Raw genomic sequence first — 27,809 nt, forward strand, 5'->3', positions numbered from 1 at the left:
ATTTGTTCACTCTGTCAAAAAGGAAAAGTCTTTAACTTTTAATTTAAGTAGCCTGTCGTTTTTCATTTAAATTGGATATAAATCATTTCAAAAAAGTTTAATTAAAAGCATTCTGAGTTTGTTGTAGTGGAGACGATTGTTTCAAACTTTCTTTTTGAGAGCGAAAAGTAACAAGTAGAGTTTTTCGTTCTGCTTTTAATATAGCTACAAGTTTAAACACAAGAGTTTTTGTAAAATTTTGTTTTTAAAACTTTCCCTGGACTTTCTTTTAATTTATGTTTAAATAAATTCATACGTAAAAAATTTTAAAAGCTTAAATTGTTATAATTTATTTCAATCAAAAGGTGGTGAAGTATATTATTTTAATAATCAAATATTTTAAGGCATTGAATTAGAAGTTTATTCATTTTTTAAATTTGTTATTTTTTCATACTTTTTATCATTTTTCTCTTCGGAAGATATCAAAAGTAAAAAGTACAAAAATGTAAAAGTTAAAGTTAAATCTTCAGGGTAACAAATTAATTTTCGAACATAAAAAGCAAATATTTTACTCTGGAAATGATTTTTTTTCTACAAGGGATTCTATAGATTTACATAGTTCTGACTAACATTTCTAAAAGATTTAAACTGCCTATGGCAAACAAGGAATATTTCAGATCCTTGTTAATTTCAGGTTTGATGATCTTTCCGTGAAATAATCTATTTTATGCAATTTTATGAAATATTATTCTATCCAGTAATTATAAAAATGTGTCTTCATCCAAGTCTAAAATTTCTTAAAGTTATAAAATAGCTCAGGCTTCACTATTGCTGCCTAGAAGAATGTCAACGAATAAGACGTCATACTACAGTTTTCAATAAAAAGACAATTTGCTTCTTGCTGCATATATTTAAACATAAATTTCCAATCCATGAAATACTAAATCCTGATCAAATCATAGTTTTATTAAGATAATTAATACGTATATAATAATAACATTTATAACTAAAAGAATATTAACCAGTCGGTTCTGTCCCACTCTACACTACTGTGTTGCTAATTGTTTTGTCAGGAAGTTAAAAGTATAAGTACCATGATTCAAGGACAGAGTTAAGTAACCAAATATATCTCAATTGTAGCAACAAGACAAAAATTTCGCCTACATCTCTTAACTCGATTTATTAAGCACCTAGTTAGTTTTTCCTTTTGGGCTCTTAAGTTCGCCGTTAAGGCAGATAATTAGAGGAGTTTTTCAAACAGATAAAGCAGAGATGGATGAAGCAGGATGAAAATCCTGAATGTGCAAGGATTTTGCACGCCGCTAGTAGACTGGCCAATGAATCACTGAATTTACCCAAGCGCCGGTGGATAACCTCTGCTGTTTGCGCCATAAATCAGGCTATATCTCTCACTCTAATATGGGTCTTATTTTTTTCCTTGGTTGGCAATAGAAGTGGTAAGGGATGGTAAGGGAACCGTCACGACGATTCTCGGCAACCAAAGCACTACTCGAAGTGAAGGATCCACCTAGCTCTCTGATGCTTGAAAGGCATGAATGAAAAATCCCACTGTCGAGCGAACGTCGATATGACGATGAAAAAACTTCTTCTAGTCTCAAAAACCCTCAGATTCAACGCACCAGTCGTCATTTGTCAGTATTATTTCGAATCGTTCGAAACAAATTCCCATTTCTTTTCCCTGCAAAATTTCATGATGTATCGACATTTCAGAAGTTTATATCTTGATTATACATAGGTGTCGGAAGTAAAACATTCTAGATGCCAAGAAAGCCTGTGAAGTGTTGAGATTTCAGTAAGAATGTTATGCCTTAAATGAACTCGAATAGGACAAATCTGATGTCACTGAAGTTTGCAACGTTTATAAACCAATATATCCAACTTTTAAAAAATAATTACCAACTCAAATCCATTTTCTGTTGTTCAATTGTCGTAAAAATTATGCAATATATGATTTTGTATGGTAAGAACTTATTATAACGTCATATTTATTATTCTGATGAAGTAAAATTAACAGTAAGACTCGTCAAGATTAAACAGACCGTGTCTCAACTTTCGATCACCCAGGTAGCAGAAACAAATTTTGGCCGATCTGACGGGTCCTATTGTATTTGATATTCGGAAAAAATTATAACTTTCCGCTAAGCCGTCGGCTGTTGGACTTTCTTTTGTTAATTACTTTTATTTGATGTTAGGTAACACCGAAAATAGGATCTCTTTAATATCATCATCGGAAGACTATACCCAACGCTTTCTGGAAAGCTACAATTTTTTTCAAATACAATATATAGTTTATTTCGGTAAAATAGTAAATATAACGTTATAATGAGGTATTACCTTCTAGAATTATATAAAACGTCATTTTGACGACAACTGGACTACAAAAAATTGATATGAGTAATTTTTAAAAATGACATATTTTCGTTTATAAACATTGCGAACTTCAGTGACATAAGAATTTGTTTAGGATTATCTGGTAAAATAGATTTCTATTATTTTCCGAATAAAAGCATTTCCATTGTGATTCCAAATTCAGTCTTGCTAAATAACTAGGTACATATGAGACAAATCAACTATTCTTAAAAATGGTTAAAAGTCTAATTAGGGGACAATAATTTTCGTGGCTAAACTATTAGATTAGTTCTATTTTATTTTTTTCGACATTTTTGCAAGTAGTGATAGGAATTATGTCCTACTGAAATGCTACTAAATTAGAACTGAAGTGACAAAAAAGTTCAAAACATGAGCCGTTTCACCAGGACTTTTTTAAAGATGAAATTCTCCCATAAATACTGGGAAAATCCCGTAAGATTCTTTTTTACTTTGGGATAGGTTTCTAATGATTGTCATGACAAAAGTACTAGATAAGTTTTGTTTAATTTTTTTCAAAGTTGGGTTTAGTAATTGTTCAATTTATGTTTCAAAAAAGTTCTATGGAAATAGTATTACAGTACATAAAGAGTGCATAAGTATGTCTTGTTTCACTTGGAATCTTTTAGGACAAAAGTTCTGCAAAAGTCTCACTTAATTTTGTTTTGATTAGCGGAACTTTTTTAGGACAAATATACCGGAAAAGTTCCACTTAATAGTTTGAAAAATTTTATAGCTTCATCATCATTTTTGGGATAAAAGTACGAGATAAGTTACATTTTATAAATTTTTACATATTTTGAACTGTTTTGGTTATTTACTTCAATTTCAGGAGGACCTTCCTATAACATAAACCCCATGAACACTTGTAACAATTTCAAAAAAAATCAGATGGAACTTTTCTAGTACTTTGTCCCATACATTTTTTAGGGCTTTTAAGATTTAAAAAAGATTCAGTGAAAATTTCTCATTACCTGAAATGATCTCGGTGAAACTGAACATATTTTTAACTATTTTGATATTTTATACCAATTCCTGCAGTACTTTCTAGGGAATTAAATCACACGAGAATAATATAAATTAGAAGAAAAATAAAGGCATTTATAGATATAAAAGTAATTTAAAGAAGTGTTCTTTATTAACTTGTAAATAACGCGCGTTTTAATTATATCGAAATTTTCAAATAACAGTCCAAGAAAATAGAGTTGAAGATTTCAATTTCTATTAAAATTAAATTATGTAGTTACATTTTTGAGTTTATTTATTGAATGAATGTGAAACAGGTTGATTTCTTCACGGTGTCAGAATACTTTCATAGATGGGAACTATTCGCTTTAAGAAAAATGGATTTTGTACTGATAATGTTAGTAAATTAGTGAAGATAAAAAAAATCTGCTTAATTTAATCTCCAATATTTGTTGTTTGTAATCCTATTAATATGATTACTTAATTGCACACAAGGTTTCAATAACTCTTAATCTCCATTTTGATCTCATGGCTAACTTTAGTTTTGATTAACATGCAATATCTTGAATTTACCATTTCTGTCATTTGTATTTCGGTTTCTCGGGTTCCATCCGGAAAATCAAATTCTCATTTCTCGTTTTCGAGAGTGAGGAACTACTACATGCGGACGAAGCATGGAATACTAGATTTCCAATGGGAAATTGCACAATTTAAACACTTTCAAGTAAATTTAAAACATTAAGTTTTTGACCTTGCTTGGAATTTAATATGTTTACAGTTTTCCGTAATTCAAAATTGCACGCATTGAATTTTAAATTGTTTACTACTAAAAGTCTTAAGCTTGTTATTATATAAATGCTATTAACTTAAAATATTTTATTATTTGAATAATCATATTTATTCATTTAAGGCCACGTGATGAGTGGGTCACATGACCAAATTCCTACCTTACCGCCACTTTTTTTATTTCCCAACTTATATTCACACGAAGCGCTACATCGAGTTGAAAATTTGGGATAATAAATAAGAAGCAATAAGAAAGGTGGGTCTGGTCTTGATTTTCAATAATTATAAAAATAGCACAAAAAATTATTTACAACAAAAAACTTTTTTTATAATTATTAAAGTTTAAGACCAGACTCACCATTCTTAGTCCTTCTTGTTTAGTATCCCAAATTTTCAACTTTTTGTGACGTTTCGTGTGAATATAAGTTGGAAAATAAAAAAAAGTGGCGGTAAGGTAGGAATCTGGTCACGTGACCCACTCATCACATGGCCTTAAGTGTTAAATTCTATTTTTAAGGCCTGATTTTGAATCTGTAAAATTATTTAGCTGTAAAGTTTTTTAATGGCTTGTGATGGAAATCGGCCATTTGAAAAATAATAAACGTGTTCCTCATTTCCAGATTGTCAAATGTCGAATAATTTTAATACATATTGCCTAATTACAAATATTTCAAGTTTTTAATTTTATTCAGTTAAAATTTGGAAACTCCAAAAAGAAAAACGCGTAACTGTAAAGATTTTTAATTTGATATTCTCCAATTTTGAAGATCTGAAAATGAACTTATACTATTTTGGAACTTATATCCTTTTACAAGATTTAGAAGTGAAATCCGAAAATTTTAAGCTCAACTAAAAACTGTTCGAAGTTTTTTGTTGGTCCCTGTCAAAACTCCTATCCATGCAATGGTAAAAATATTCCATAATTCGAATTTCGATTATTTGAAGTTTTCATTAATTCGATTTAAATTTGACGTCCCGAGAGAGTTTATAGATTCGATAATTCGAAGCACAAGAGCTTTCAATTTCGAAACACAAAGAAGATGCATACCTGGATGTATAGACAATGTATACCTGAGTTCTGGCCGCTTTAGGCCAGACAGTAATTTCTCGATCTTTTCTGCTTATTATGTTGATCATGTTTGGAGGACTTATGAAAGGTGGAGAAACTTTGTAATCACTCACTAAGATGGTTACAGTCAATCAAAATTGACTATCGTGTCCACTATGCTTTCAAAAGTAGTATATATAGTAGGAACCAATGTTGCAACATACTCAGTCTAAGTTTTCCGTTTGAATTCCAAAGTTAACAATCTTGCGTATAATGTGGAGAGAAAGAATTACAAAGCTTTAATTTTACCTGACAAGATAAAAATTATTCTTAAAGTTTAAAATAGCACAAAGAAAAAGAAAGACATTGCGGCAACCTTTGCTATACCAGCAAACACATTAACAACCATTGTTAAGAACAAAGAGAAAATTTTCTCTGCTTTCGAAGAGTCTTCGTTTCAACCGGATCGAAAAAGCATGAAGCTCTCATCTTTTTCGGAAGTAGAAAAAGCCATCGTTGAAGGGTTGAAAAGTACTCAGGACAACAAAAAAATCCAATTTCCGTTTAGAACAGTTTGTAACATATCTTAAAAGAAAAATAATTTTTAATAAGCCATTGTTGAGATATTGCTGATACAAACACGAAACAAAAAGTTTGCTAAAAAATCTGAAATTATTAAAGGTTTAATAAGCAGAGAAAAGGCTCAACATTTTGCTTGAAAGCGAGGACACGATCATTTCAAGGCTAGTGTTGTGTGGCTGGACAAATTCAGGAATAGAAGTGGAATTGTTCATCGAGTTTTGAGTGAAGAAACTGCATTTGTCTCAGAAGTGGATTGTGAGACGTATCGTTCGAAAGTGCTACCAATTTTACTGCAAGAATATTTGGAGGAAGATATATTTAATGCTGACGAATTTGGGTTGTTCTTTAGATGCTACATGACAATACTCTAGCTTTTAAAAATTGAGATTTTCACGTAGGAAAGAAGAGTAAGAAACGTATCACTGTGATGGTTGTTGCTAATATGTGTGGCACAGAAGAAGAGAAGTTACTAATTGTGGGAAAAGTAGAAAATCACGTTGTTTTAAAGGACTAAAGTCACTACCAGTAAATTATGAGAACAAAAAAATCGTGGATGACAAGTTCCATATACGAAAACTGGCTTCAGAAAAATGGATAAAAAATTTCATCGACAGCAACGAAAAGTCTTGTTATTTGTAGACAACTGTCCAGCTCATCCAAAAATATTGATCCGAACCCTGAAAGTTATAAGGGCTGTTCACTTATCTTAAAATACAACATCCAGGCTACAACTGATAGGCCAGAGGATTATAAAAAACATAAAGTTCCATTACCGAAAAAGAGTCGTCACAAATTGATCAACGTTTTGGAAGAGAGAAGAGGAGAAGTTGAAATCAATTTGCTGAAAAGAATTGTTGAACTGCATAAAGCCTGGGCAGATGTAAAAGTTGCAACAATTGCTAATTGCTTTCGGAAAGCTTGTTTTGTAAAAACCGAAAAATCAGCAGAGAGTCAGGTGATCGACGAAGCAAATCATTCTACAGAATTACAAAAATCAAATCGTCTGCACAGATATAACTTTCAAAGAGTTCACAAACGTGAATGTCAATGAACTCGTTGCTGAATACCCTAGCAATCTTGAAATACTTCAAGTTGTGAATTAGGAATCAGAAGAAGATGATGACGCTTGTAACATGAGCGTTAAAACTGAACCAGTAACACCTAATCATGCTGCAGATGTGCGAAATACTGTTTGCAAATTTGTCCAAGTCAAGTGTAATAATTCAGATTTCATATTCAATGAATTTGAATGTGCTTAAGGATTATTGTGAAAGCAGGAGCTTCTGCGTTCAGAAAAGAAAAACAGACTTTTTTAGCAGGACATAAAAACGCGTGGTTATAACCATAGACTAGTAGACACGTTAATAAGTCGAACTAATATTTATTACAATCGGTCCTTTTCAGGGCCACCAAATAATTTTCACGAGAAATAATTTTTTTGTCTGCACATGTATTTTCAGTCTAATATATATATAATATGAAACCTGAAAACTGCATTATTGGATAATTCAAATTTTTTTCCGCGCCGCATGTCACTTCAAATTATGGAAGTCTCACTGTATTTGTTTTGGAAAAGTCTTTATTCTAAAATTGTCCATGAAGTTATTAAATATTTGAAATTTTTATTTGAATTAGTATTTACCGAACAAATTCGTCTATCTATACATCATTTCAGAAAAGTAGCTCCTTTTTCAGGTCCCTCTATTTCACTGAATAAATCCGACTACTTGTACAAAAATTTTGGACAGCGTAGCCAAAGCGATTCTTTTAAGTTCTTTTATTCTTAAGGCATGCAATTTAAAATCATTGCTGCTTTTTAGAATTTCAAGAAACATTTTTATCGTTCCAATAGATAAAATTACAAGTCTAAGAACTATTAATTGTAAATTTAAAAAATAATGAATATATTATTTAAAAATACTCGTCTTGTTCAATTTTAGAGGCTTTAGAACTAAAACTTGACCATTCTTAAAATGCTTCCTAGTTAAAATTGATTAAATTTAAAATTAGTCATAACTAAATATTAAATTCTTAAAATTTTTATTTCACGTTCAATGCATTACTTTTCAATTCAGTTGCAAATACATTAAATTTCAAATCTGTTTATATTCAAGGACTTGAATCTTAACATTTGAATGTACTAGACAAATGAAAGCAGCCTGGAAAAAGGAAGACAGGAATGACAATTTTTTCTGGAATGAGTTTGATTCAGAACAGTATTTGTGTGTGTGTAAATTTCTCCTGTGTCAGATTATTATATCGCCTGTTATATTATTCTATACGATAAAAAGTTAAGCATATAAATTCAGGAAAGTTTAGAGAAGTGTGAAATAAGTCATTCTTGCATCGCTTTTCTCTCTCTTTTTTTCTCCACTAGTTCATCTCGAACTTCGAGTCTTCCTATGAATTGCAAATCGTTTGATTTAATAACTTTTTTAATAATCCGGTGCGCTAAATAACCTGATGTCGGAAAGTTTTCATTTTATCGCGGTTTCAGGTATTAGGTTTCTGACTAAATAAAAATAATGTACATAATATGTAATGAAATTAAAAAAGGCTCACACATTTAAGAGAGCATCAGTTAATTATGTAAGGATTTTTTAAGAGGGAGAGGGTTTCGGAAAATCTTACGAATCCTCATTCAGGGGGTGGGAGGGTTCAAAGCATTTTTTATGTAAGTTTAATCTATTTCATTTTTTTCCAATATGCTAATTCCTGCCTGGTTTGGTTTGAAAAATTAATTTTTATACTGCATTATATCATTATTTGTTTGACTTCTTTTTAGGCTTTTGTAGTCTCGGGCAGGAGTCATTATTCTCCTCGCCCATTCGCCTTTCTTACTTTTTTCCAAGGAAAAGGATTGAAGGGTAAATAAGAAGTAGGGGATCAATGGGAAATTAGGGATAGGGAGGTGAGGAGAGGAAAAATAAAGGGATAGAAATTGATAGGGAATGAGGCGAGGGAAATTGCGAAAGTGTGGAGAGGTGAAATAAGAGAGAATAAATAGAAGATCAGTAGGAGAAGTGAGGGAAAATGAGGGTGTGGGAAGTTGGGGTAGATGATAGAAAAGGATGGTGGGAATGTAGGAGAAGAGAGGAGGGATTATGGAATTTGAAGGTAGTGATAGTGAGGACAAATTAGGGAGGGGAAGTCGGGAAGATAATTAGAAATGATGCTAAGAAGGGGAGGGGAGTGAGAGCTGGATAAGGGTAGTAGGGGAAGAAAAGTACTAGTTGCTGAAGCGTAGATATAGAGCAATGTAGGAGAAAGAAGTTCGAGAGGGGGCAAATTGTGAAGTGAGGGGAGGGAAAGTATCAGAGGGTGAAGATTAAGCGAATCAACTAATGTCTTCGAAATAGTTTTTTGTAGGCGCGCTTGACTATCTTTTTATAATGTATTATTTCGTATAACATACGACCAACTAAAAATGTATAGTAGTGAAGTTAAACTATTTTTGAAATATTGTTTACATATTTCATAAAAGCATTTAGAATTCTTGGAAATCTTTGCAATCATTTGAAATTCCGCTAATTTTTTTGGAAATTTTTTGTCAATCTATTATATTTTACAAATCTAGTGAAAATTCTTTAAAATCCTTGAAAGTTTATGGATATTGTATATAATCTCTTAAAATAACTTTAGGACTATTGAGATAATTAGATATCTTTACCTAGATCTTACCTAGATGCCTAGATACCTTTAAATATTCAGTGAAATCTTTGAAATCCGTACGAATATTTCCGAATCTCTTGGAATTCTCATAATATATTAAAATATTTTAAAAGGCATTGAAATTTCTCGAAATACTATAAATTAATTACATGCTATTCAAAAATCCTTGAAATTTCGTTAATAGATATAAAATCTCACGAGGTCCATTAAAAGCTTAAAGTCTTTGAAATCCTTTTAAAAATTGAAATATTTAAAAACATCTTTATTTTCTGTAAAACCCTGTGAAATCATGAAAAGCTGTCAAAATCATTTAAAATCATTAAAATTTTTTGAATTCTCTTAAATCTTTTCAAATGCTGACAATCTCATTTAAATCCCCTAGTATACTTTAAATTCGTAAAAATACTTCGTTATCCCCAGAAATTATCTGAAACCTTTTGAAATTCCATGACTTATTTTGAAATCTCTTAAAATTTCTTAAAATACCTTGAACCTCTTTAAAAACTGTGAAAATTCCTGTAATCGCTTAGAGTCTTCAATATTCCACACAGAAAAACGCTGGTGTTACATTTGTTGCAGCTCGAATTTCATTGGGCTGCCAATTATCATTCGAGAGAGTTTTCAAGTCTCAAATGAATTCCTCTGAACGTAGGTGCCCACGTGGGCATCTTGGGGAAAGTATTATTTGGAGACTGAATTTTGACTCATGCAGAGTTGTGGAGTTCTGAACCGCGCTGTCAGCCACCTGAACACCTATCAAAGCAACTATTCGTTTTGCGATATTAGCCTAAATAATTGTTAATAAGGAAACCAGTTGAAACAATATTTGCCTAATTTTCAAATTTCTTTCATTTAATAGGGCGTACCAGTTACTTCGAATAAAATTATAACTTCCTAATGCAACTTCCAAAAGTTAGGTTAGTCATGCCCTTCGACATTTAAACTAAAGCTGGGATGTATAGAAAAAGTCATGACCGTCTACATATACAATAAGGTATTTTCACTCCAATCACTAGCTCACTTCACTTCGTTGAATACTGAGGGGATAACAATTGACCAAATGCATGGGAATCGGTTAATTTTTGCTCTATTTTTCTAATATCTTCGTATAAAGTAATTTTTCTGTATAAGTGCAATTGAAAAATGGTTTTTGTTTTTTTAGGGACTATTTAATGCAATAATGAAATGATAATAATTTTCATTCATTCGTGCGTTAGGGCTGAGCGCTGGTTGTCTACCCTTTCAAGCGCGATTCAAAATAACATTAACAAACAATTCTTGTAATTTAAATAAATAATTATTAAAATATAGACAATAATGCATACAAATCGTGTAACATTTGATTTCAGGCATGAAAAATATAACATATATATTATATAAATAACAGTTTATTTTCATTGAATTCCAAAGACCAACTTATATTTTACAAAACATTTAATTCAAAAAGGAATTTCTTGGAAAAGTGATTAAAAATAATTAATTATAAGTTTTTAATCGAAAAGAACAATATTCTCAGCTGAAATTACTTTTAGAAACATTCAAATATTATCATTATTAAATTCTACAATTAACTTCTATATATTAAGCTGCAGAAACATTATATGGTATTGCAACAAATCTATCTATTACAAAATGTTTTGTGAACTATAAGTCAGTTCTTGGAGTTCAATGAAAATAAATGATTATTTATAAAATATGTGTTATACACTTTTTTCTTGTCTGAAATCAAAATTCACACAATTTGAATACATTCGTGTGCATATATTAATAATTATTTATTTAAATTACAAGAATTGTTTTTTTTACATTTAATTTTGAATCGCGCGCCAAGTGTGGCCAACCAGCGTTCAGTTCTAACGCAATCGTAGTAGCTCAGGGTGCCAACATTGTCATCATTGGTCCACAGTGCAAACCGGAAAAATAAATCAGCCGACAGGAAAAAATTACCTTTTACGAAGATATTAGCAAAATAGGGCAAAAATGAACTGAATCCCATACATTTGGTCCCTTATTTTCCCCTTAGCAATCTACGAAGTGAAGTTAGCTGTTTATTGAAGTGAAAATACCTAATAGGCTTTTATCTTATCAGTTTGAATGCTCCCGCCGCTATATTTGAAACATTGCAATGTTTCACGAAACTCCCAATGTTTCATGAAACTTTTCATCAGGCTAAAGTTTCATGCAAATTTACATCCCCACTCATCACGAAAAACAAATTTCTGTTTTTATTATACAATTCTATTTACCTTATCTTTCATGTATGACACTAGCCACTGGAAGATTAGATATCTAAGATACCTTTAACTTCCGCAGAAAATATAGTGGAAATTTGTTCGAATGACCAGGCATCAATTTCGATGCAAACGGTCGCGACTTAGTTTGTACATCCCGGTTTTGGTGGTTTGAATGTCATAGTAGGTTTTGGCTAACCTAACATTTGGATATTATATCACGCCAAGTACTATTTTTCTTCCAAGACTATTTAGTTGCTGGTAAATAGGAGGAAATAAAAAGTTAGGTAATTATTATTATAACTTACCTGCTTTTAATATCTGTTTTACTCAAATAATGACCGACAAAATTATCTTGACTGGTGACTTACAGTTTGTAGACGACACTTCACGTTGCACTGGATGAGAAAAAACAGTGTCTAAATGATGCTTTGCCCCTAGATTATCCGAATGAACCTGTGTGGCTCAAATTTTTTGCAACTCTATTGAACACCGATTTCGGTGTACTTTGGTGGATCGGCGATTTTCTGTGTATAAGAATCTCTTTTATGCCTTTAAAATCCGTGGAAATCCCTTAGAAGTTCTAAAAATTGGTTAAAATCCTTGAAATGTTTTGAATAATTTTAAAATTCTACAAGATCCCATAAAATATTCCCTGAAATATCTTTAAATTCCCTCGAATAATCTAAATCTCTTAAAATTTCTTGGAATCTGGGGAAATCGTTCTTAAATTCTTAAATTTCCTTAGAATCACTCAAAATCTGTCAAAATATTTCGATATCTCTTGAAATTCTTGAAAAGCCAGTAAACTCTCTGTGAAGTCGATTAAACTCCTTAAAGTACGTTAAAATCTTGGAAAATTTAGAGTCTCTCTGAAATTGTACAAGGTTATTGTTTGAAAACTCTTGTAATCTTTGAAATTCATTTGGAATCATTGTAAACTCTCGTTAAATTCCGTAAAAAATTTGTTTCTTTGAAACACGTTCTTGAACCTGAATAAATCGAGACTATAATTTATGTAAATGAAAAAAAGTCAACAATATTTTGCCCCGAGAAAAATACTGCCTTCTATTCAATTAGAAAAAAAGTTTATAATAAGTTCAATACTTGGAAATATAGCATAAAAATTTGTTTTCAATGTGTCCACAATTGAATGTAACCCAGTCAAACGACAGTTTTTGAGATTTCAAACGAAAGATTTGGATTTTCAAATTAAAATTTATCAGAAAATAAAAATTCTCTAGGGTATTTTTCAAAACAAAAATTAAATCTGTCAAATATTTGCGACATCAAAAGTAACTAAGATAACTGAAATGTTTATTAGATCGGTGACGGTATTTAAGTTTTTTCGTTAATAATTTTTTCACTGGATCACGTAATTATTTTTCTGGATGTGACTGAAGTAAATCACAAAGAGAGTTTTTATTATAACATTTCTGTAAATTTTCAATCTATGACTCTTGTATTAATTTATATTTAGTCGGGTGATTCATATTATGAGCTCGGTTATAAGGCATACAATTATTTTCGAATCTGAAAGGGCTCACTGGCCGAAGTTGCACTAGTTTAGTCAACAAATTAAAAACATTCTAAATCGTATATGATTTAGAGGTCTTTTTAGAGTATTTAAGTCTATTTGAGTTTTGCCTTTCTTATTGATTTGTGGTTTTTTTCTTCTTTCATTGTTTTAAAAATACACTATGAACTTCTCATATAAATATAATTATCTCTTTTTACATCTCTATCACTGCGAATCATTTAATTAAAATTTTGGAACTCATTTTTAAGGAAAATAATAATCTTAATTATTTCTCATTTTATAAAATATATAATAAGTAAATTAAAAAAAGGTTACTTGACATAGAAAAATGTGCAACAAGAAAAATTATTATTTTCCTTAAAAATGAGATATAAAATTTCTAAAAAATCATTGACAATAATGGTAAAGTGAAAGTGAATAATTTGAAGGTTTTTTATAGCCCACTTAATTGCGCCCCAAATGCGCTCAAATGCGCCACCGTTAAAAAATGTTGCGCCAAAAAACTGTAGAAGTTATATCAGTTATATCAGTTATCAGCGATTAAAATGGGGGGGGGGGGGGGGGGGGTGGCGTAATTTTTATAAACTAATAACATTTTTTTAAATTCAACATAGCTATCTGTTAAAAATTCAAATGTGTTCAAATGCGCCATCTCTAGAAAATATGCGCTAGCTAATTAACAAAGATATCATATTGGGGGAGGAGGGGTCAGTGTAACGCAGGTGTTAAATCTTCAACAGTGATTTGCAATATAAAGTTGCGGACATGGATTCATTGGCCTTCAAATGCGCTAAGATGCGCTATAAAATTTTTTGAAAATCTTGAAAATTACCCAAGATATGGAGGTAACAACATTTTACGAAGTGATGACCAACAAAATAAAAAGAATCTGAGACAATAAATCGAATAAATCTATTTCCACAACTTTATATTGCACATTACTGTTAAAGATTTAACACCTTTACGTTACACTGCCCCCCTCCCCCAATATGATATCTTTGTTAATTAGCTAGCGCAAAATTTTTTAGTGGTAGTGCATTTGAGCGCATTTGAAATTATGACAGATAGCTATGATGAATTTGAAAAAATGTGATTAGTTTAGAATAATTACGCCAGCCCCCCCCCCATTTTGATAGCTGATAACTCGGTCATCAATGTGGCGCAAAAAAATTTTCTTTATAGCGCATATGAGCGCATTTGAAGATCTTCAAGGTGATTTAATTTAAACTTTGATTTTTCAAAAAAACAAATGTTATTATTTAACATTTGAATTTGACATTTGACATATTTCTTGAAACATAACTATATTTATTTGAAATGATTCGAATCTCTGTATCTTTAATTTTCTTTTTGTGAGAGATATCTATGAAAAAGACGTAGTGATTTCAATAGTTTTTTTTAAGTTTGCGTACATATTTAGAATGGTTAGTACACGTATTCAATCATTTAGTTTAGAATTGAGTCTTACCTCAATGACATGAGATTTATTGAGTATCGTGTTTCCAGCTGGTTGAAAGCGCTCCATATCCTTTAAAATGCCTCGTACGATGGAGTCCTCCGCATCGACAAGTCGAAAGGCCGTGATGTTGACGAAATTGTGTTTGAAATCATCAAGATTGAATGTCTCGATATCCTGCAAAATTTAGTTTGAAAATTGAACTGTCTTTATGACCATTAATTAAAAATTTATAATAACTAGAACATTAAACGCAGTATACGCCCACAAATTAATCTTTTTTAGAGACAAAAACTCGGAATATTCTTCAAGAAATTGATTAGATTAATATTATTTCTTATATTAAGGTGGGCTTAGAATAACTGTAGGAATTAAATCACAAACAGCGATAATCTGCGGCTGTATCCGACCTTGTAACATGTACTACAATTTCCCTCGGCGTTTGGACAGGGGAGAGAAAATCTGCAGAAAACGACCTCCCGAGTTGATCCTTTACATCCAATGTGTGTACAGAAAATATAATATGACTTTAGAAGGTTGTGTGTAATTTATAGAAAATCCCGTAATTATGGCCAAAAAATTCCAGTAAATTAAACATCCGTGACATCAATTTTTTGATTTTCTATACATTTCTTGAAAATTGGCAGGCTAATATTTTTTTATTTTTCTAATATTTAAAGAATACAAATAATACAATTTTTCAGATATTTTTGGAAGAAGCAAATTTTAATATTTGATTTGAATTTCCTATAAGCGTAGATTTTCTCTTTTTTAAAGTGGAGATTTGTAAAAAAATATGTTTTGCATTTTTCGAATTATAGCCGAATTATAACGCGCTGTTCCTACTAATGTCATTTTTTAAATCAGTCACAACTCCAAATTTTAAAAGAAATAGTTTCATTTAATTACTGATTTGCTGATAATCTTCATTATTAAAAAAATTAAATGATGCTCTATGATATATTTTTAAATTATACAAAATCATATAAGATCAAATACCAAATTGAAAATAAAACTGAAAAAAACTTTTACTATCAACATGTATGCAAATTTTAAAACTCATAGTTTGAAAAAAATTTTCTTTAAAAGGGCTCAAGCGATGATTATAATTTAGTCTTTTAATTTTCGCCGGGCAATATGGCACCATAATTAATTTTTATTACTTATGGTTATTAACGGAATTAATTATTTCTAATTATTTTTATAAACCAAAGATTTTCAGAAAAAGTGATTTTAAAAGTTTTAAAAATAATTAATCTTTAAAGGTTTACAATAATTTAAACATTTTGAATTTAAATTTACTTAAATTTTAGTCCAGTTTAAATCAATTACAATTTTTTCAATTAAGTACAATTTTTAATTAATTGAAATTTTCCTTTTCGAACAGAAGTCCCAATTTTTAGTGAAAAAATCTATCGAATGGCTTTGAATTTTACTTGGTACTATATAAAATGATACGTATTCATAATATTTATCTTTTTTTACATTTATAACATTTAAATTTAAAATAACAGTGTTGAACGCGCAATTCTAAAATAGTTTAATTTTTGAGATCTCGAAACTAAACCCTTCTTCCTTTAAAAGCTAAAATTCGAAAATATTTGGTATGACATTTCTGAATGTTTGGAAGGTCCTAATTTCAAATTTCATAATTTTGTAGTTTAACATTTAATAATTTTAGATTTAAATATTCTAAATGGTTTCATTCTAATTTCAGTCATATTTCAATTAAACATTTGCAGATTTAAAAAATGAGAAGATTTTAAAACGAAGCATTCAAAATTAAATTATTTTTTATTTGAAAATGTTCAAAATAATTGAAGATTTTAAACTCAATTTACAAAAATAAAAGCAATTTGAATTAAAAAACCTAAAATTGTGCAATTTCTAAAATCGATATTGATATTTCGTTCTGAATTTTCATGTAAAAGCAGGATTTTCAAAATTTCCTTTTATAAGTTTAAATTGTGCAATTAAACTTGAAATTGTAAAATTTCAAAAAATGTAATCAACCATTTGTAAATTATTTATCTTAACACGATTTAAATTTAATTAAAATAACTCAATATTTAAAGGGTTTGAGTATGAAAAACTTTTATTGCCACAATTCATAATAATTAAACATTTTCTCAGTTTCAAATGAGGTTCGAATTTGTTTAATTTTCAACTTTCCTTAGTAGAATTTTTACTTTCTTAATGTTACCCACTTAAAATTACTTCTTTTTTAATGCTTTCTTAGAATGATTCAATTTTTAAGGTTTATAATTGAAAAGTTTTCAATTATTATATTTATTATATTATGATAGTTCGATTTAGTTTTTTTGAGGAATAATACAATTTCAGTTCCTTTTAATTTTAAGCCACCCAATTTTCAAGATTCTTATTTCAAGATATTGAATTTCTGATGTCTTTAAATTGTCCTATTTTTGAAATTTTTATCTTAAATGATTGAATTTTGAGATTCTTTAGTTCGAAATAAAATTGTATAATTTGGAACGCTTGGAATTATAAAATATACATTTTCAACCTTTTTCTAATAAAATACATCATTTTTACATTTTCAATTTTAAATTTTCACAATTTTTGGAAATGGTATTAGTGTAATTCCGTTCTATTCATTTCTAAATACTGACATTTTTTCAAAATGTCACTGAATCTAAAATTCTTTGATTTGGAACGTTATCTATTCAAAATCGTTCAATATATTTTTTCCTAGATTTAAAAGCTTGCGGTTCAAGATTGTTAATTATTCTTTCAAATAAATTTTAAACCTTATATTCAGAAATGTGTGAAAAGCCATAGCTAGATAATATTATTTAGAAAACGTTGATATTAGCTAGATATTTGGTTAATCAGTTAATGTATTTTTATAATTTTGGAATTATAATCAATTTTGGAATTTTTACCTTTTTATCTTAAAATGGTTAAATGAACAAAAATCAGAAGTCATTAATGACTTTTCAATGTGCCTTTTTTAATATAATTAATAATTTATAATAATAATAAATAAAATTAGGTGTAAGGGAACTTTGTAGAAAATTACAAGTATATATCGAATTATGTATAAGCGATAATTCGACATTTATTGATACCGATTTAAATGTTACTTCCGATATTTCGGATAATTGAGTATCCACATTTGATAATTTGCATTAATCATTGTTTTATGCACGTCTCACTTGAAGTTTGTTTAATCGAAATCATTTTGTATGATGGTTCAGGATAACATTTTTCATCAAGTAGATTAAATTTTAATACATTTAAAGTTGTCGAATTTATTGCTCTGTTGCGAGAATTAAAGTCTCCAAATTCCAATGTATCACATATTAATGAATGAAACGAGAACTTACAAACGTTGTGAAGAGGTAGTGATATTTGTAGTCGTTCATTTGTAGTTGCAAAATCTGAAAAAAAAACTTTTATATAAATTCTAACGTTTGACACATTCTTGTAATTCTAATGTTTACATTTATTTTTTATTTTTCAAGAATTAAAACTGAATTTTTTCACACTCTCGCTTACCATTTTCAAAAAATGATGCATATTTCGAGACTTCGTATCCACAATAAGGTTTCTGATTTCTTTACTTTTTACTTCAGTTAGAATTTGTCTGTAGGATTCAGGATCGGCTTGTCGCATATAAATTTCTACATCTTGCAACTTTGGGGATCGTGCGAGTTCTCGAAGCTTAATTAAACCTGAAATTAAAACGAAAATTTGTGAAGTATTATTTGTTGACTAATTGAAACATTTTTTCAGGGCTTTTGAGAACATTAAAAATCAATTCAGAAAATACATACATCTTACTAAAAACATCTACAATGCAACAAATTTCCTCCAGGAAAAATTTATCAGGACAATCAAGGTAGTTTATGAAATAAAAGTTTTCCAATTAATTCTAAAAGACAACTACATTTTTTTATTTGATCATTAAAAAGAATGTGAGATACTTTAGCAATGTTTTTAAAAGGAATAAAAGGATATCTTAGAGAAATTTTCTGTCTTGTTTAATAATAATAATCTCGCCAAGTTTTTACTTTTTCCTTTTGAATACATTCCCAAAGTTTCTATAACCTTTTTATTTCAATAACTTCAAAAACTTGGACATTTTTCAGAATCTTTGGCAAACTTTGAATTTCTTGCACTGTAGATGTCTTTTGGCAAGATTTCAATTTTTTCATGCAGTGTTTCACTATTCCGAAATTTAAGATGAGTAGTTAAATATTTTTTGAAAGTTTGGCCAGTTGTCCAAAAATTTCAAGACGACAAGTCTATCCCTTTTTACAATGCTTAAAATTGTTCGGTACGACCAGGCGCAGCTTATTTTTTCAATCAAAATAAATAAATATCAAAATAAAAATAAACAAATTTGTTATTTTTTTGTATATACAAATAGAATAGGCAACAAATGAGCTTAAGAATAATGTAATATGGAATGCTCTTGTAAACAGTTATTTCATGATAATATGTAAACAACATGATGATTGTTCCTTATAGAGATGTTACAAATTCCAAAAGCCCGTAATTGGAACGAAATGAGATGAAGATCTGTACTGATGTGGCTTATTTTTGAAAAATCAATGTTTCTTCATAACAAGTGATAAATCTTGGAAAAATTTTAATGAATCAGAAATATAGAAAAATGGATAGAGAATCCCATCCTACAGATTTATCTTGAAATTTTTGTAACGATCGATTAAATAGTGTAGGATTTAGGTTTGTCTAATTATTATAAATGATAAATTTTATATATTTTCTGAATGTGCTTAATTTGGTTTTACAAATACGAAAAATATATATTAATACGTTTAAAAATTACGTTACACGCCGGAAGGGGGGGGGGGGGTAACGCAGCATTTGACGTTGCATATAGAAAATATAAAAGTGGATAACAGTTTTGTTAAATGCTTGAAAAAATGGAAAGCAGTGATTATTTTTACAAGTAAAGTATCAGTATACAGATTTCACGCTCTTTACCCTAAATACCCGCTTTCAAATTATTCTTTTCTCCCCTGTTCTCAAGATGCTTTTCCGTTTCTTGATATTTTCGCTCAAATGCAAACTCAATTAATAGAACTAAATGAGAATATCCTGATATTGTTTGTTGAAAAATAACTCTATTTGAAAGCTCCTCTATTATATTTCGCATTCAGAATTAATGTTTTTTGGTTAAAAATTCTACTATTTGGTTAAAGATTAAACTATTTTATTAAATAATCCAACAATTTGGCTGAAATTTATGAATTTTGTTGTAAATGCGTTGGTTGACATACTTTGTTAAAAGTGTATTTTGTAAGTTAAAGAGCTGTATCTAGAGTTAAAAATTGAACTATTTTGTTTGAATTTCGTTTTCTTTTCACTAAAAATTAATTTTTTTAACTACAGATTTAATTATTCCATATTTGGTTAACAATCAAATTAACATGTTCTGCAGAAAATGATCTATTTTTTGTTTAAAATCCAACTGTTTTTCTGAAAATTCGTCATTTTGGTAAAAGATTCTATTATATTGGTGGAAAATTCATTTATTTTTTTCAAAATTGATAATTTCAGAGAAAAATTTAACTAATTTGGTCAAGATTGATAATTTCAGTTTAAAATTTCGCAATTTTATAGTGGATTGATAATTTTAGTTAAAAATTCAACTATTTTGTTGATAATTGATCATTTTACTTGAAAATTTAACTGACTTGTTCAAGATTGATATTACTAGTTTAAAATAAAACTATTTTCTTGAAAAGTGATAATTTTATATGGAAATTGAACTATTTGGTTCAAAATCAGTTTAGTTAAAAATTAAATTATTTTATTGAAGAATTATAATTTTATTTAAAAACATAACTATTTCGTTACAGATTGATAATCCTGGATGAAAATTAAACTATTTCGATCAAGATTGATAATTTGAGTTTGAAATTCAATCATTTTGTCGTAGATTGATGACTTTAATGAAAACTTGAACTATTTTGTTAAAGATAGATAATTTTTTTGGAAATGCAAATATTCTGTTGAATGTTGATAATTTAAGTTAAAAATATAACTACTTTGTTGAACATTGATAATTTTAGTTAAAAATTCAATTATTTTTTTGCAGATTGATCATTTTAGTTGAAAGTACAATGATTTTGTTCAAGATTGCTTATTGGATTTCAAAATTTATCTATTTTGTTGAAGGCAAATAATTTTAGTTAAAAATTCAACTGTTTTGTCAAAGATAGATAATTTTAATGGAAAATTAAACTATTTTTTTAAAGTCTGATAATTTTAGTTCAAAATAAAACTATTCTGATTAAGATTGATAATTCTGATTAAAATAAAAAAATTTTGTTCGAGATTTATGATTTGAGTGGGAAATTAAACCATTTTGGCAAAGATTGATAATTTTAGTTAAAAAGATAATTATGTGTTTGAAAATTTAATTATTTGATTAAAAATTCAATTTTGGTTAAAAATTGAACTATTTTGTTGTATAAAATTTTGTTGTGTAAAATTCATCTTTCGAGATCGAAAATTCAAGTATTTAGTTAAATATTTATCTTTGTAGATTGAAGATTGAACTGTTTTGTTAAAAGGTCATTTAATTCTCGTTTGTTTAAGAAGTCAAACATTTGGTTTATAATTCTTCATTGTAAGTTCAAAATTAAACTATTCATTATAAAATTTGCCTCTTTTATTTGAAAGTTCAACTATTTAGTTGTAAATGCCACATTTTTGTCTGCAATTAATTTGTTTGTTAAAAATTCAACTATTTAGGTAAAAGATCATATCCTTATGGGTTGAAAATTCATCTTTTTGTATTTAAAAGTCAACGGTTTTCTACCAAATTCAACTTTTTAGCTTGAAAACTTAACTTTCTAGGGGGTTATTCTGTGAAGATTTGTGATGAAAAATGAAAGAGATAAAAAAAGTGTACAAAATATCTTGTCGTAGTCTCTGTGCACCCTCGAAGTAATCTTTATGACTTAATTTTTCTTTCAGGTTTTGACATTCAATTTGTAAAGTATATTTTTCTTGCGTGAGAGGTTGATTTCTTGCGTATAGTCTTGGGTGGAAGAGGCTTAGAGAATATGTGAAAGAAATTCTAGTTTTATGAGCCTATCAGAAGAGGTTATGAGAACAAGCCCGGATCATCCGTGCTCATTTTTCCTTCGCTGAGCATCTTATCGTGTGACCGGTTGCTTAAATGGGCGGAAACCCGTGAATCGCGTCGACCCTATGAAATCAATACTTCTAGCGCCTAAGTAATCAAGGTATCATCTCAACTTGTAGGTCTTCATAAGGTTCATTTTGGCTCGTTTCCTCTTTACTTCAGAGATTTATCTGATCTTGATTTCAAAACGATCATATTTCAGTAAACAGTGAACTCTTTCTGTTTAGGGGAGAGTAACCATCTTAAAGATGAGATTCAATTGTGGTTATCAGGATTTTATATAGTTGATTATACAAATTTAACATTTTTGACAAAATAAATTATATTAATTTCTAAAATCACCTGCTTCCAGTGGGTCGCGCTCTTTGGAACACAGTTTTATAGTTTCACACGGAGAGAAATTTTAAGAGATTAATTCACGGAAGAGCTTGATTTTAGAGCTTCAATTTTTACGTGATTTAAAGTCTCGGACTCTGTGATCTAAAAGCATAGAATTCGAGACCTGGAAACAAAGGGCCGTGGCCTAATCCCTGAAACTTCGAGAATTATGCCGTGTATAGTCGTGCCGTGAATTAATTTCTTGCAATTTCTCTCGGTGTATAACCACATTTTCTTTTGCACCTTGTTAAAAAAGTTACTTTTCAGAGAACCATGTGGAAAAATATTCTGAATAGCCCATTTATGTAATAATGATAATATAAAATAATAAATTCAATAACTAGGTTGCATTGTAAATGCATTGCAATTTTTTTTTCGAATTGAAATTCAACATTTCTCTTGACAATCAGCTATAGAATACAACCAAATAATTTTTTTCGAATATCACCCCCATAAGTCTGTTTTTATAGCGTTCCAAAAAACACCATAAGTGAACAATTGCGTTTTTCTAGTTTCTGGCGCTAATTATAATATTTTTGCAGTTTTTAAAATAAAAATGGTTTTTAGTACATACAATATTACTTTCTAGTGATAATAAGATTCAGAAGATTATTATTAGGCATTGTTTAAGAAATTTATTATTGTTTTCAGCAATTTTCTCTTAGAATAGGGAATGAAAATCGTAGGTTTTCCCATTTTGTTAACTTATTATCAAATTTTCAGTTACAGCGAGGAAATATTCAATCAAGTTTAACAGAAAAAATTGTTTAAAAAATGTATTATTTTTAATGATGATATTCTCCTGGAATGATAGAAAATCGCAGTTTTTTCATTTATTTTTCCCTTCTTATGAACTTTTTCATTAGTGTGAGGTTTTAATTAAGTCAATATAAAAAACGTAATTGCCTAAACTCGTTATTATTAAAAAAATACATTGTTTAGGACATTTTAGAAAATTGTGGTGTTTTCTGAAAATCCCAACTTTTTATCCACGTTCTACTTAGAGCGAGGTAAAAATTAATGCAATTTAACAAACATAATTTCTTAAACAAATTATTACTACTTACAACTATCTTCTCATATAGCAATGCCTTTTTCTTCAAATTAATATTATTATTATTTATTATTTGTTCCTAAGTAAAAAGGTAAAGAAAAGCTGAAGATTTCAGAAAATCCCGCAACTTTCTGGCATTACTCTAAGAAAAGATACCTATAAACCATAATAAATTGTTCAACAATTTTGTTAAACAGTATCCATTATTATCTCGATCCAACTGAAAAGTTGACAAAAAGTAATAAATTTCAGAAAAAATCGCAACTATCTGGCATTACTTTAGAAGAAGATATTCATAAACAATAATAATTTGTTTTTAAAATCATGTATGTTAAATAGCACTAATTTTTCCCTCACTTTGAGTAAAAAGTGTACAAAAATTTGAATATCTCATTAAAAAACGGCAACTGTATACAATAATTCCAAGAAAATATTGTTGAAACTGGAATCAACAATCAAAAAGTTAACTTTTGAACAAAATGAATTTTTAAGAAATAATGCTATAGTTGATATATCTATATAAAAACGTATTTTCTAGTAAACAACTCAAGTTTCCTTAAAAAAATAGAAAAAAGATGATTACCAAAAATTACCAAAAAGATGAATTTTTAATAAAATGGTTTTATTTTAAACTAAAAGGATGCATTTTCAACATAAATGATCAAACTTGAACCAAAAACAAAATATTTTAATTCAGTAGTTCACCTTTAAACCTAGAGGTTGAATGTACTAAACCTAAAGATACATTTATAACAAATAAATATTTGTCAGTCAAGAAAGAAAAACGTTTAATCCCAATTGTTGAACCTTCTAAGCCAAAATTCGAATTTTCTGTAAAACATTTGAATTTTTTAACCACACATAGTAATATTCAGGCAAAAAGTTAATTTTTAACTAAACAGTTGAATGTTTAACAAAATAAAGAAATTTTTAAATAAGAATATTAGTTTCAATCAAAAAGGACGAATTTTCATCTAAAAAAGATCAATTTGCGACCAAAAAAATAATATTTTCCAATCAAAAAATAAATAAGTTTTCAACGAAGTTCGTAAACCTTCAGCCAAAAAGATGATTTTTAAACTGAAATGATCAATCTTGAACTGGAATAGATCAATTTTTAGTTTTAAAAATAATTATTCTAAAAAAAAAGAATTTTCAACAAGTAATTGCATTTTCAACTAAAATGATGAATTCTCTATGAATTATGTATGCAATAGTAGATAATTCAATCAAAAGAAGATTTTAATTTCAAATTGAAAATATTTAAGTTCAATCAAAAAAGTCAAATTTGTAAACAAAATAGTTTAGCCCTCAACCAAAGAAGAATAATTTTCAACTAATAGTTGCATTTGCTACCAAAAAATATTAAATTTCTACCAAAATAGATGCATTTTTTAACTGAGAAGAAGATTTTCAAAGAAATAGTTCATATTTTATTCGAGGAAGGATTTCTATTTATTTTTCAACATCAAAATGTGAATTTTCTACGAAAAGGTAATTTTCTATCAGAGTAGTTTAAATTTCAATCTAATAAGATGAATTTTTAGCAAAACCTTTGAATTTTCAAACAAGACCGTTTAACAGAATTGTTGAATTATCAAACACAACTAAAAATTGATAACTAAACATATAATCGTCAGGAGGAAGCAACTAAAAAAAGAAGTAGAAATACATATACAACGCAAATAAATTATTATTAAGAATTGTACATTAGGGTGACCGAAAATTTCATTTTAAAAATTTCAAAAATTTGCTCTGAACATTTATGTTACACATATAATATTTTATAAACGGAATACAAGGATTTCATTTTAAAATTATAAATTACGATCCTTGAAAGTTATTTAAAGTGCCTCTTATACAAATCCTCTACCTTTCGCAACCCTTTCCTGTATTCCAGGCTTTCGCTGACCTACGACCATTCTTGATATTTGAAACATTCTCGTATTATTAAAATAATTGCAATAAAGTAGTAAGTTCAAAAGTATAGTAAACTAATTTTTGTATATAAATGTCAGTATAAATCAAAAAAGTTCTATAGAGCAAACCAGCCTACAGTAGACTGGCCCCCTCCGTAATTCGTTCATTATCCTGCTGCCCTTAGTGTCAAGTTATTAAAGCAAAGTTCAGATTGAGATTAAAGTTATCTTCTAATTTGCATCTTAACTGATTCAATATTAAAAGAAATTTATGTTCTCTAATTGAAAAGGAGAATGTAATGAAACTTTTCAGGATTGAGAACCAAGGTCTTCTCGAGCAAGTTGCTTCAGTGATTTTACGAATTTAAATTTAAATAATTATCATTCGAATAAGATGGCTACTGTACTGAAATTTCTGAATCCCGAGTAAGAAAGAAGATACACAAAGAACGTTATACATCAGATCGATCAAAGTTAAATAATAAGTTATTAGCTAGGTATTGATATCATAGATGTTGAAACTTGGTAGCGAATCTACATTTCTGAATTCTGCAAATTCTTAAAAAGGGAAATAATTCAGCCGGCAAATATTTTAAAAAAATCAATATTGAAATGGCATGCGTTTAGCTGATTTTATAATTAAAATTAGTATTAATAGCAGCATAGTTTCGGGAAAAAAGTAGAAAAATAGTATTCGGCGAAATATATTGCAATCCTTTAAATCTATTGAAATCTCTTAAAATCTCTGAAATCCCCAAAATCCGTAGAAATCTCTTGAAGTCCCTTGAAATTTCTTTTATTTCCTAAAGTTTTCTGGAAATGCATTGGAATTCATTGCAATCTTTTGAATGTCACTGATATCCTGGATACAATTTTTCCAACACTTTATAATTTACTAAAGTCCTAAAAAATTCTTTGAAAATCCTTAGAAATGTTTAACTCTTTACGATTATTAAAAAAAAAATCGAACTCCTAAGGCTGACATTTTTTTTATTTTTAGTAATCAGAACTAAACAATAAATTAAAGCACTCAAGTTAAACTCTTTCTGTAATTTTTTACTTTTAAATTTAGAGCTTAAACATTTTCAATTCATAAATTATTTATTTGAAGGCTAAATTTGTTTGCTTTAAATTTTTCATTTGAGAAATTTAAAATTAAATGCCGTTAAGGAGCAAATTTTTAAATTATAACCTTTCAAAAATTAAACAGTTTCTTCAATCTGAACGCTTTTGAAATTGGAAGTAAATTTAATTTGATGTAGTTTCTAATTAATAAATGATAGTTCTTTAAATTATTAATTTTCAACTTTAAATAAAATTTAAATTTTAGAGATTCATAGTTATCTAAATGAAATGATGAAGTAAAAAATCGAAAAAATGGAATAATTTAGAATAAAACATCATTTCAATGTAATTTAAAGTGTATGATTCGATTTTAACATTAACTATTTGGATGAAAGTCGAATTTCTTTGAAATTCGACTTATTCAATTTAAATGATAATTGAACTGTTTGGTCAACAATTCATCTATTTTGTTGAAAATTTGTCTGCTTTGCTTGAAAGTTCAACTATCTGGTTGTAAATGCAAGAGTTTGGTTGAGAATTATAATTTAAGAGTTCCAATTATTTTTATAATAAATGTTAGATATGAAAAACAGTCCTATTCATTCTTTTAAAAATGGTATCAGTATTGTAATTATTATATATAATAATCAAAGATTCATTGATTTTATCCATAGTGAAGCTCCTATGCTTTGCTAGCTTTCGCGTGATTTTTGCCTCTCAAATTTTTCTACTGAAAAAAGAAAAACTTTATAAGTATATGTCAGTTTGACATCTTTTTAAATTTCCTTTAACGTAAAGTTGTTCCGCTTGCATGCAAATTCTTTGTAATTGATTTTCAAGCTATAGTTTTGAACTTTATATAAAAATGAGTGAATTTTATAAAGCCTGTTAAAAATTTTTTAAAATGGTTCATTTTTACTGAAATAGATTTAAAATACTGATTTAGGAAAACTTAAATTTTGAAGGAAGTTTGAAATTATTTGATTTTTAACGCTGCAGGTTTGAAATGCATTGCGGTGCAAAACTTTTTGGGCAACCTCTTTTTTATGACTGAATAAATTCTCTAAATTTCAATCATATCAGAATTACAAAATTTTTCTTTGAAAGGTTGATTATTTTCAGAATTCTGAATAAAGTAAGCCCAGGGTAAAGCCAGTTTGTCTAGTTTTTAGGTAGATGTTGCAAAAATAGTCTAAATTTCAAAGTTTTCTTTAATTTTCAATAACTTACGAAATAATCAACATTTTGCACATTTCTTGGGCTCATTTTAAAGCTACGAGGGTAATTCAATAAGTCCTTAGAATGACCAACAGATGGCGCGCGAATCGCTCCAAATCATCTGTTTTCAGTCAGCACCACTCCCGACTAGATATATGGTGTAGTCACAGTCCACATCTTCTAAGTTTACGTGTTTTTATAACCAATTGAAAAAAAAAATTGTTCGTTAAGAAAAATGGAAAATAACGAGTTCAGAACGGTAATCAAAAAATTTTATTTAAAGGATTTAACTCCATATGAGATAAAAAATGAATTGGACTCAGTTCATGGCACATCTGCCCCTGCCTTAGCAACGGTTTATAACTGGGTAAATGAAT

General features: G+C 28.6%; 1 protein-coding gene across 3 annotated transcripts in view; it reads right to left on the bottom strand.

Annotated features, from left to right (window-relative positions):
* Positions 1 to 27,809, bottom strand: part of LOC117178880 (glutamate receptor ionotropic, kainate 2-like) — a 461,802-nt gene that overhangs the window by 172,259 nt on the left and 261,734 nt on the right. For all 3 annotated transcript variants that reach the window (XM_033370402.1, XM_033370403.1, XM_033370404.1), the window contains 3 exons: positions 18,171 to 18,346; positions 17,999 to 18,052; positions 14,661 to 14,825 (listed from right to left, as the gene is read on the bottom strand). In XM_033370402.1, coding sequence (XP_033226293.1) covers positions 14,661 to 14,825; positions 17,999 to 18,052; positions 18,171 to 18,346 — 395 coding nt within the window. The remainder of the gene's footprint in view (positions 1 to 14,660; positions 14,826 to 17,998; positions 18,053 to 18,170; positions 18,347 to 27,809) is intronic.

This window comes from Belonocnema kinseyi, chromosome 8, assembly GCF_010883055.1.
Source record: "Belonocnema kinseyi isolate 2016_QV_RU_SX_M_011 chromosome 8, B_treatae_v1, whole genome shotgun sequence".
Classification (NCBI taxonomy): Eukaryota; Metazoa; Arthropoda; class Insecta; order Hymenoptera; family Cynipidae; genus Belonocnema; species Belonocnema kinseyi.